Source organism: Manis javanica, chromosome 8, assembly GCF_040802235.1.
Source record: "Manis javanica isolate MJ-LG chromosome 8, MJ_LKY, whole genome shotgun sequence".
Classification (NCBI taxonomy): Eukaryota; Metazoa; Chordata; class Mammalia; order Pholidota; family Manidae; genus Manis; species Manis javanica.
Window position 1 is genome coordinate 90818501 of NC_133163.1, and position 12058 is coordinate 90830558.

The 12058-nt window shown below is 36.6% G+C and overlaps 1 protein-coding gene across 4 annotated transcripts in view; it reads left to right on the forward strand.

Moving 5' to 3' along the window:
- Positions 1 to 12058, forward strand: part of KNL1 (kinetochore scaffold 1) — a 113147-nt gene that overhangs the window by 63105 nt on the left and 37984 nt on the right. For 3 of the 4 annotated variants that reach the window (XM_037018982.2, XM_073211645.1, XM_037018984.2), the window contains exons 10-13: positions 1561 to 6594; positions 7486 to 7624; positions 8030 to 8097; positions 8469 to 8567. In XM_037018982.2, coding sequence (XP_036874877.2) covers positions 1561 to 6594; positions 7486 to 7624; positions 8030 to 8097; positions 8469 to 8567 — 5340 coding nt within the window. The remainder of the gene's footprint in view (positions 1 to 1560; positions 6595 to 7485; positions 7625 to 8029; positions 8098 to 8468; positions 8568 to 12058) is intronic. The other variant, XM_037018983.2, reaches the window with a different exon arrangement.

Here is a 12058-nt window from a genome sequence, read left to right on the forward strand (position 1 = left end):
CTTTGCCATTTTAATTATTATATGTCTTGATGTTGTCTTCCTTGGGTCCCTTGTGTTCGGAGATCTCTTTACCTCCTTGCTTGAGAGACTATCTCCTTCCCCAGATTGAGGAAGTTTTCAGCAATTACCTCCTCAATGACACTTTCTATCCCTTTTTCTCTCTCTTCTTCTGGTACACCTATAATGTGAATATTGTTCCATTTGGATTGGTCACACAGTTCTCTCAATAGTCTTTCATTCTTAGAGATTCTTTTTTCTCTCTATGCCTCAGCTTCTTTGTATTCCTCTTCTCTAATTTCTATTCCATTTACTGTCTCTTCTACATCTAATCTGGTTTTAAATTCCTCCATTGTATATTTCATTTCAGATATGGAATTTCTTAATGATTGAATCTCTGGCTTAAATTCGTTCCTGAGTTCTTGAATATTTTTCTGTATCTCCATAAGCATGCTTATGATTTTTATTCTGAACTCTCAGAAAAATTGGTGAGTTCAGTTTCATTTGGCTCTTTTTCTGGGGTTTGTGAGATTTTGATCCGAACCATGTTCTTTTGACATTTCATATTTCTGTGTGGTACCCACTAGTACCCAGAAGCTCCAGTGTCTGGAGCTCCTCAGTCCCTAGAGTGAAGTTGGGGGTCATAGGGGAGCAGAGCTGTTGCCTGCGGGGAGGAAAGGTCTATTTCCTGATTCCTGTCTGCATTGCCTGTCTCCATTGCCAGAGCCAGTGGGCCAAGCACACAGGTATAAGCCTCTGTGCTTTGCATCTCTAGCTTTTATAGGCGAGGCCTCCCTCTGTCTGGCTTGCCACCAACACAGTAACTGCCGGTTTGCGAACTGGTGCCGGAAGTTTAGGGGAAGGCACAGCAGGGTGCTTGTCACTGTGGAGGGCCTCAGAGCTGAGTAGGCAACCAAGGGGATGGAGCACCTGAACCTCCTCAAAGTTCCAAACCCCCTGGGCAGAGCACACTCAGACAACCTTGTCCAGCTCCCCCTTCTCCCGTGCAGCAAGCTCCATGCAAACCCCACCCCTTCAGCAGCCCTCTCTGCTGCTAGGAAGGCTCTCCAACCACCTCCCTTTCCTCTGACACAGAGCGGTCAGATGTGGATCCCCCTCCTCCACAAATGGCCAGAATTTCAGTCACTCAAGCAGTCCGCCTGTCTGAGCTCCCCATCCTCCACAACACTACACAATATAGGTTTCTGCTCACAAAGCAGATCTCCACGTCTAGGTGTTCAGCAGTCCCAAGCTTCTACCCCCTCCCCACTCCGTTTCTCTTCCTCCAGCCAGTGAGCTGGGGTGGGGAAAGGGCTTGGGTTCCGCCAGATTAAGGCTTTCGTACATTACCCTGTTCCATTTGGTCTGCTCTGTTTATGAGGTCTGTATGCAGTCTGGTTCAGCCTTCTTTCTTGTTGCTGTTTTAAGGTTAGTTGTATTAATTAACTATATTTTCATACTATTTGTGATTTTGCAAGTTCTCCGTCTCACCTCTCACGCCGCCATCTTGAATCTAAAAGTTTGCATTTTTATCTGATCTCCTATATTTTGCTTTCATTATAGATTTCAGTTATACAACACAACTATCAAAGGAAGCATGCGAATGACCAGACAGTCATCTTTTCAGATGAAAACCAGATGGACCTGACAACAAGTCACACTGTGATGATTACCAAAGACCTTTTAGATTGTACCAAAAATGAAATGTCCACCAAGATAGATACCACATCATTTCTCGCTAACTTAAAGCTCCATACTGAGAATTCAAGAATGAAAAAAGAATTAAATTTTTCTGTGGATCAAAACACTTCTTCAGGAAAGAAAATAAATTTCAATGATTTTGTAAAAAGATTGAAAAGAGGAAAATCTAATGCTTCTCCTTTTATAGGACCTGATAAAGAAAATTCTGAGATATCCATTCATTCCAAAGAATCACATAAGACTTCTACATGTCAAATGCACACATCTCTCAGTGTAAATGAAAATACCAGTAATGTAACTAGAATCTTCAGAGAACAAGATGATGGTATGAATTTCACCCAGTGTCATACAGCTAATATTCAGACTTTGGTTCCCACATCCAGTGAGGCCAGCTTACAGGAATTTAAAAGTGATGGTATTACAATTTATGGCAATGACTTTATGGACTTAACAATGAACCACACTACACAGATTTTGCCCTCAGCAGATAATTTATCTGAAATAGAAAATCAAACTCAGATTGTTGATACTACAACAGGTTATGGAACTAAAGCTCAAGAAAAGAAGACAATCTTTAAGAATAAACAGAATGTTGCTTTTCAGGATCCTTCCTTAAACCCTAAGACTGAAATACATAATACAGGGACAGAAACTCATACAGTCACACAGATTTCTAACCAAGATGTCAGAACATTGGCCATGATCCCAGAATCTGTATGTTTTAGTACAACTATTCATGATAAGACATGTTTATCTTCCAGTTTTAATGATGCCATGGAATTGACCAAGTGTCTCTCAGGTATGAGAGAAGAGAAAAATTTGCTAAAGCCCAACGGTAATTATTCTAAAATATATCCCAGTCTAGATACCATCTGTCTTCCCATAGAGAAAATGATTTATTCAGGAGAGGATAGCATGGATATTACCAAGAGTCATACAGTTGCAATAGATAATCAAATTTTTGAACAAGATCAGACAAATGTACAGATAGCTGCACCAATATCTGAAAAAGAAATGATGCTCCAAAATGACATAATCATGTCAGAGGATGGGGAAATGAATGTAAATTGTAGCTCAGTTCCTCATGTATCTAAGGAAAGATTACAGCAGAATCTGGCAAATCCTTTATCTGTTTCATTGACTGACAAGACTGAAATCTTCAGAGGTGAAGATATGGATTTGACCAGAAGTCACACAACTAACTTAAAAAATCAAGCTCCTTTTGCATCTTACACTGTAGCACCTGTGAATACGAGTAAATCTCACTCTCACAGCAAAAGCCCTTCAGATGAATGGGGAGAAATGAGTAAAAGTCATGTTGAGCCATCCCAACAACCAGACATAATGTTTACAAACATCCCAACTAATACCTGGGGCAAAGAAAAAGATCAGGTTTTGAAAATTTCACCCTACCTTCATAAAGATTCTCCTCAGACAGCTGAAACCAACTATAATATAATATACTCTGATGGAGATCTTGATAAACAAGTAGCACTGAGAAATAATAGAAATACCATTTTGTGTGAGCAACCTTTATTTTCTACCACAAAGCCATTTTCTTCAGAAAGACAATCTGCTATGAAAAATCCTAATACTGCTGTTAACAGTCATACAGCGAAATCTGTACCAAGCCAGAATTCTAAACTGACTGAATCACTGAGGAGAAGTTTAGGCAATCCCACACCTGATTGTTCTCATGACAAGGTAATTATTTGCTCAGAGGAGGAGCAAAATATGGATCTAACAAAGAGTCACACTATTGTCATTGGATTTGGTCCTGAAGTACAAGAACTGGGTAAGAATGATTTAGAAGATACTAGCAGCCAGCTAACAACAGTAAACAGACAGATAGCTGTAGAAGCTGAAAAATGTAATGAAAGTCCTATTAAAAAAACTGACGTATTTATTTCTACTGGTATCATGGATGTGTTGGAGGATGAAAGTGTACAGAAACCTGCATTTCTTAATGAAAAGCAAGATATCAAAACTTGTAGAAGCAAAAGTGTTGGCAGACTAAAAATTGACAAGACTATTGTGTTTTCAGAGGGTGATGAGAATGATATGGATATCACCAAGAGTTATACAGTGGAAATAAATCATAGACCTTTAGCAGAGGAACATGATTCCTATTTGGTGCCTTTGACAGGAACTTCTAAAACTGTTTTGTATACATGTGGGCAGGATGACATGGAGGTCACTAGAAGTCACACAACTGCCATAGAATGTAAAACTGTCTCACCAGATGAAATAACTACTATACCTGTGGACAAAACTGAAATGTTTGTAGGTAATCATGATGAACTAGAAATGACAAAGTCCCACACTGTTTTCATTGACTACCAAGCAGTAGAAACAACTGTGCTTCCAAACAGACCTAATTTTGAACTATCCAACAAGGAAAGCCTAGAAAAACCAAAAGTGACATCTGCCAAGGAGAATGTTTTCTTTCCAGAGAATGTTGAAAATGATCATTCTGCAGCAAAAGTCAGCCAGCTAACACTACTGGGAGAGTGGTCTAACAGTGGTCCTATAGAGAAAGCTGTAGCATTTATAGCTGATGATAATATGGAAGTGTCAAAATCAACCATTTGGAAAAATGACAAAGAGGTACAACAGCCTATATTTCTGAATGAACTTCTATCAGGCAAAAGTCAGAGAAGGAAAAGCCTGAGACCCAAAAATGACAAAACCATTGAATTTTCCAAGAATGATAAAAATGATAGGGATATCATCCGGAGTTGTTCAGTGGAAATAAATAACAAAAGTACCCTGGAAGACAGACAGGACTCCCATTTGATGCCTTTGGCAGGAACTTCTAAAACTGTTCTGTATACATGTGGACAGGATGACATGGAGGTCACTAGAAGTCACACAACTGCCTTAAAATGTAAAACTGTCTCACCAGATAAAATAGTCACTAGGCCTATGGCCCAGACTGTAATGTTTGTAGGTAATCAGAGTGATCTAGAAGTCACCAAGTGCCATACTGTTTTCATTGATTGTCAGGCCAAGGAGAAAATACTTCAGGAGTGCCCTGAATTTGGAATAAGGGAAGAAAAAACCCTGAGTGCTTCTTTTCCTAAAGATGGTAGTTCTGTTCAAGAAATCACTAAAATGCAAACACTGGCTGTAGAACACAAAAGTGTTCTTCACACCAAGCAAAAGCATCATGTGATACCATTTACTCCTACTAATACATTGCCTAAGGGTCAAGATGAAATAGAAATCATCAAATTCCACAGCACTACTATGGATGAAGAGGTTGTGGGAAAAGTTGTAGACCAGGCTTTTACATTAGAAAAAGCCAAAACTGGAAGTTGTCACTTAAATAATACAGATAGAATAAATGTGGATTTTATGAACAGTCAAGAAACTGCTATTTGTGGATCCAGTGATAATTATTCCTTTTTATCAAATGTTATTTCCTATAATTCGAAGGGTAACATCATGTCCTTATGTGATAAAGATGAGAAAGCCAGTAGTTGCCCAGTGCAAAATCATCTTGCTTGTGCAGATGATTTAGCCAGTGAGCATTACTTGAAATCTGAGGGACTGCCTCTCTCTGCTCCTTATTATGTGTTAGAGAAGGAAAAAGTTTTTCAACCCAATGCCAAAGGACAGTTAGATTGTATCATTACAGTGCTCAAAGATCAAGATCTTATTAAGGAACCCCAAAATCAATTAGTTAATCAAACTTTAGTATATGGTCAAGATCTGGGGGAGATGACTAAGCTTAATTCAAACCAAGTATGTTTTAAGCTTCCAAAGGATCAAATGGAGGCTTTTGTTGATAATGCAGAGCATAGTTTACAGAAGACCTTTGTTAGTGATGTTTGTGTTGCTTCTCAGGCTCATCTCTCAACCCAGCAATCTCCATTACCTCAACAAGAAAAGAGTATTGTCAATAAAGATGAAACAATATTGTCTAAAGCTGGAAATGATTTAAATACTGTTCCAGGAAATTCCTCTGAACCTTCATGTGAAAATGAGTCCAAAATGCTCAATAATGAGAAACAGTTTATTATAGCCTATAATAAAAAACTGAAGAAAAATATTCAAACATCTAAATGTAATACAGCTATAGATTTCCACAGTAACTCAGACTTGACTAAGCAAGTTATTCAAACCCATGCCAATCCTAAAGAAACATCAGATCCTGTAATTGTTTCTAATGCTGCAAGTTTTAGTAGTATCAAACCAAATCTGAATAATTTAAGTGGAAAAACTGAAAAATTTTTAGATTTTCAAACTGTTCATGTACCACCTTCTTCAGAACAATTACTGGAATTAGTAAATCAGGCACACAATCATATGAATATAGTACAAGCTACAGAAATACATAATAACACAGTGTCCAGCAATGTTAAAGATGATAAAGATGAAGAAAATAAAACTTCTCATAATGGAGCTGAAACCAACTCTGTATCATTAATGACAGTTGTAAAAGAGAAAGTGAGGAGATGTTCTTTAGGAATATTTTTGCCCAGATTGCCAAACAAGAGAAATTGTAATGTTACTGGTATAGATGAGGTGCAGCGTCTTCAAGCAGAGACAGCTGATTTAAATCACCTGGAAACTCAGGAAGTCTCCACTAAGGATTTAAGCATTGGATTTGTTGCAGCTAAACTGAAGTTAAGTCCATCTCAATATATAAATGAGGAAAATCTTCCTACATATCCTGGTGAGATTAATTCCTCAGACTCTGTTAGCACAAAAACTGAAGAAAAGGCTTCGATTGAGACATACCAAAAAGAGATTTCACCATCTGAAAATGAAATGCAAGCAATCTGCAATAGCCAAAAAAGAACCTGGGTACAAGAAGATGATGATACTGAAAATGAGAAAAAAATCAGAAAAAGTGAGATTAGCTTTAATGATACTGCACAAGATCAGGAGGTGAGCTCTGTCTTCAACTAAGGAATGTTCTTGATTTTTTAAAAATTATGACTACTCTTGAACTTTAATTTTAGTATTAGGTAAGTAGGGAATTACTTATTTCCAATAATAGGGCTGGAGAAATACTCCTATGTAGAATCATAGGTAGCTCATAGGATATGGCTATAATATAACTTAGATACATTTGAGAAAATTTGCTTATACAGTATAATGCATAGTTATTTCTACATATTCTTAAATTACTTTGAACCTTAACAGTCTAATAATTTGCCTGTTACTTATTCTAATTCTACTAAGATACTTCATATGAATTATAAATAAACTTTGTCAGAAGTAGTATAGGCATACCTCGTTTTACTGTGCTTTGCTTTATTGCTCTTCGCAGATACTGTATTTTTTACAAAGTGAAGGTTTGTGTCAACCCTGCTTTGAGCAAGTCTGTTGGTACCATTTTCGCAACAGCATTTGCTCTTGTGTCTGTGTCACATTTTGGTAATTCTTGAAATGTTTCTTTTTCCTCATTGTTATATTTGTTATGGTGATCTGTGATCAGTGATTACCACTCACTGAAAGCTTAGATGATGGTTAGTATTTTTTAGCAAAGTATTTTTTAATTAAGGTATGTACATTGTTTTTTTTAGACATAATACAATTGAACATTTATTAGATGGCAGTGTATTATAATCATATTTTTATATGTACTGGGAAACCAAAAAATTCATTTGACTCTCTTTATTGCAATATTCAGTGTATTGTTGTGGTCTGGGACCAAAGCTGCAGTATCTCCAAGGTGTGCCTTTATTTCTGTTAGTGTTCAACAAACATTTAATCATTATAAGTATACAGTATCATAACTCTATCCTAATGATGTCCCTTACCTGATAATTTCAGATTTTTGATCATCATGCTGAAGAGGATGTTGGTAAAAATGCTAACAGTGTATTGATAAAAAGCCTGAGCAGGACACCATCTAGTTGCAGCAGTTCCCTGGATTCAATCAAGGCTGATGGTACCTCTCTGAATTTTAGCAGTAAGATCATGAAGTCTAAATAATAGAAGTCATTTGCTTACTTAACTAATAATAAATGTATTTCAATTCAGGAGATACTTGAAATTTATATAAGCTTTTTGAGAGTTACAGATAATTGATAAGTAAAATAATAGCTTATTTTAAATTCTAGGTTATTTTAATAAATTGAGAAGTGATATACCACAAAGGAAAGAGTGATTTCCTTAAGAGGCTTATAATTTGTAGAGAAATAATGAATGTAGCCTTAAAACTGTAATATATTTTGTCCTACAGATGACTTTCTTCCTAGAAAGATCCTAGTGGATAGTTTCAGGAGAATGAACCACACATAAACCTGAACGATAACAAAATAAAGTTTACAATTTAATTTTGACTTGTTCATCACCTCATTTGCTTTACTTGTAGCACACCGTGATAGTCAAATGGAATCACAGTTTCTGAGAGACACTATTTCTGAAGAGAACTTAAAGGCGGTATGTTAAAATACTTTTAAAAACAACTGATTTCCTTTTTTCTCTATTTTTAATTTTTAAAAAATTGTGAAATGTTTCAAGTATACAGAAGACTAGTTTCTTTGTTAGAGACACAACATGGCGATTCATCATATAGGATAGAAATTATAATTAGAAGACCTATGTTTTGTTGGTTTTTTTCCCCCAATTTTACTCCTACTGAATAAACTTAAGAAATAATATTAGATAAAATCTCATTATAGCTTACAAATATCTTAGTAATATTTCCACAAATATATGCAAAATACTTTAAGCTATTTAGAAATAAATGAAATGGTTATAGTCAAAATGAGCTCATCTTGAATGATCATGCAAACTTTTTTCTCCCGCAGAAACTCAAAGATGGAAGAATAACAGTAAAGGAGTTCTTTATACTTCTTCAGGTCCACATTTTGATACAGAAACCACGACAAAGCAATCTCCCAGCCAAAGTAAGTGCAATTTCTTGACAAATAGCAATGTTTTTTCGTTTAAATGTTTATTTATAAAAATTAGTTGTGCCCTTGGCCACAAAGATAACATTAATAAATTGAAAAAAAGTGGCAATTTTATGGACATCATCTGATATTAATCCCATAAAATTAGAACTAATAAAAAGACTAAAACATTCTTAGCTTCTTGGAAATTAAGAAACACTTCTAGATAACTCTTAGATAAAAGAGAAAATCAAAACTATGCAGAAAGCAAAGTAAAAGAGAATATTTAATACCAATCTATGGGACATAGAGCAAAATTTATACTTAACAGGTAGTTAAAAGCCTTAGACATCATTGTTATAATAGAAGATAGTTTTAAGATATGGAATTTTTAATATTTACTTTAAGAAATTGGAAAAGGAACAATAAAATAGCATGCAAAAAAAGGCAGGAAGACAGAATTACTGCAGGAAAATGTTAAAGCTAATGAAATAGAAAACAAAAATTAGTAGAAAGGATAACAAATCCAAAAACTGTTACTTTGAAAAGACAATAAAACTCTTAAAGAGCCTAATTAAAAAAAAAAAAAGAAAATATAGATGATTAAGAAAGAAGACATGTCCACAGATTAAGAAAAATTGAAATAATTTTTTTTTATCCATCAATTCTGACAACAAATTTTAAAACAGCTATTCCTTTTTTTTCTTTTTTGGTATCATTAATGTACAGTTAATTACATGAGCAACATTATAGTTACTAGACTCCCCCTATTATCAAGTCCCCACCACATACACCATTACAGTCACTGTCCATCAGCGTAGTAAGATGCTGTAGAATCACTACTTGTCTTCTCTGTGTTATACTGCCTTCCCCGTGCCGTGCCCACCCCCACATTATGGATGCTAATCGTAATGCCCCTTTTTTCCCCTTATCCCTCCCTTCCCTCACAACCTCCCCAATCCCTTTCCCTTTGGTAACTGTTAGTCCATTCTTGGATTCTCTGAGTCTGCTGCTGTTTTGTTCTTCAGTTTTTTTCTTTGTTCTTATACTCCACAGATGAGTGAAATCATTTGATACTTGTCTTTCTCTGCCTGGCTTATTTCACTGAGCATAATACCCTCTAAAAACCCTGGATATTATTAACAAAATATAAATTATCAAAATTAACCCAAGAACTGGAAAACTTTCAGTAACTACCACAAAATTTTTATTTTACAATTTACCATTAAAATTGTCACAAGGACCAGATGAGTCCTATCTAACTTTTAAATAACAGACCCATACATATATGGACATTTGGATTATTACAAAGATGACCCTATAGAACAGTAGTCTTTTTATACATGGTGTTTTTATCGGTTGGATATCCACAGGGAAAAAAAGAACCTTACCTGTACTTCACACTATACACAAAGATCAATTCTGTACACCAAAAACACAAGTGACAAAGTTAAACTTGGACTTCATCAAATAAAAACTTAAGTGCTTTAAATGGTATTATGAAGAAAGTAAAAAGACAACCAACAGAATGGCAGAAAACATTTACAAATCACGTATCTTATAAGACCCTTGTATTCAAAATATATTAAGAACTCTTGCAACTAAATAATAAAAAGACAACCCAATTAAAAAAGTCAAAAGGATCTGAATAGACATTTCTCCAAAGAAGGTATGCAAATTGCCAATTATCACAAGAAAGCATGTTCAGCATCATTAGTCATTAAGGAAATGAATATTAAAACCGCAATGAATTATTCATATCCACTAGGATGGCTGTAATTAAAAAGACAATAAAAAACAAGTGTTGACAAGGAAGTGGAGAAATTGGAATCTTCATATGTTATTGGTGAGAATGTAAAATGGTGCAGCCACTTTGGAAAACAGTTTGCAGTTCCTCAAAAAGTTAAACATGAAGAGGGGATTAAAGATGGTGGTGTGAGAGGAGAGACAGAGGCTTCCTCCTAAAACTGGATACAATTAGAAAATAGAGTTGGCGCAACTAATCCTGAGAAAGCAACAGGAAAGAGGACAGCACCAGACTGCATACACCTGGAGAAAAGAGCAGACCTCACTGAATGGGGTCACGTACCAGAGCTGTGGCTCTGCGGGACCCAAGCCCTTCCCCGACCCCAGCTCACCAGCGGGAGGAAGAGAAACTGAGCAGGGAAGGAGTGGAAGGCTTGGGACTGCTGAATAACTAGCTCTGGAGATCTGCGCTGGAAGCACAAACCTACATTTCATGGTGCTTTCATCATATTCTTCTGATTACAGAGTTGGAAAGCTGGGACAGGCGGAGTTCCTGGAGAGACTGGGATTCTGGCTGCTTGTGGAAAGCAGGGATCCATATCTGGCAGCCCTGAGACAAAAGCTATACCTGTGTGCTCGGCCCACTGGTTCAGGCAGTGGAGACAGGCACAGCATCTAGGAAGCAGGGAACAGCTCTTTCCTTCCCCCAGGCACCAATACCACCTCCAACATTGCTTCAGGAGCTGAGCAGCTCCAAAATTGAGCTTCTGGACACTAGAGGGCGCCATATACAAATATGAAACACCAAAGAAACCTGGTCCAGAGTAAAATTATTAATACAACTCCCGAGAAAGATTTAAATGATATGGATCTCGTGACTCTTCCTAAAAGGGAGTTCAAAATAAAAATCATCAACATGCTAATGGAGGTATGGAAAGACATCCAAGAACTCAGGAACTAATTCAGGTCGGAGATCCAATCATTCAAGAGCATGATGGAGGGTATTAAAGCAGGTTGGATACGGTGGAGGAGACGATAAGTGAAACACAAACTAGAGAAGAGAAATACAAATACAAAGAAGCTGAAGCACAGAGAGAAAAAAGGATCTCTAAGAATGAAAGAATATTGAGAGAACTGTGTGACCAATCCAAATGGAGCAATATTTGCATTATAGGGATACCAGAAGAAGAAGAGAGAGAGAAAGGGATAGAAAGTGTCTTTGAGTAGGTAGTTGCTGAAAACTTCACCAATCTGGCCATGCAGATCCACAGATCTCCCAACACAAGGGACCCAAGGAAGACAACACCAAGACACATAGTAATTAAAATGGAAAAGATCAAGGATAAGGACAGACTGTTAAAAGCAGGCAGAGACAGAAATAAGATCACATACAAAGGACAGCCCATCAGGCTAACATCAGACTTCTCAGCAGAAACCTTATAGGCCAGAAGGGAGTGGCATGATATATTTAATGCCATGAAGAAGAAGGGCCTAGAACCAAGATTACTTTATCCAGCAAGATTATCATTTAAATTTGAAGGAGGGATTAAACAATTTCCAGATAAGCAAAAGCTGAGAGAATTTGCCTCCCACAAACCATCCCTACAGTCTATTTTTGAGGGACTGCTATAGATGGAAGTGTTCCTAAGGTTGAATAGCTGTGACCAGAGGTAATAAAACCACAGTAAAGAAAGTAGAACAGGTAATTACGAAGCAAATGCAAAATTAAATTAATTATCCCCAAAGTCAATCAAGGGATA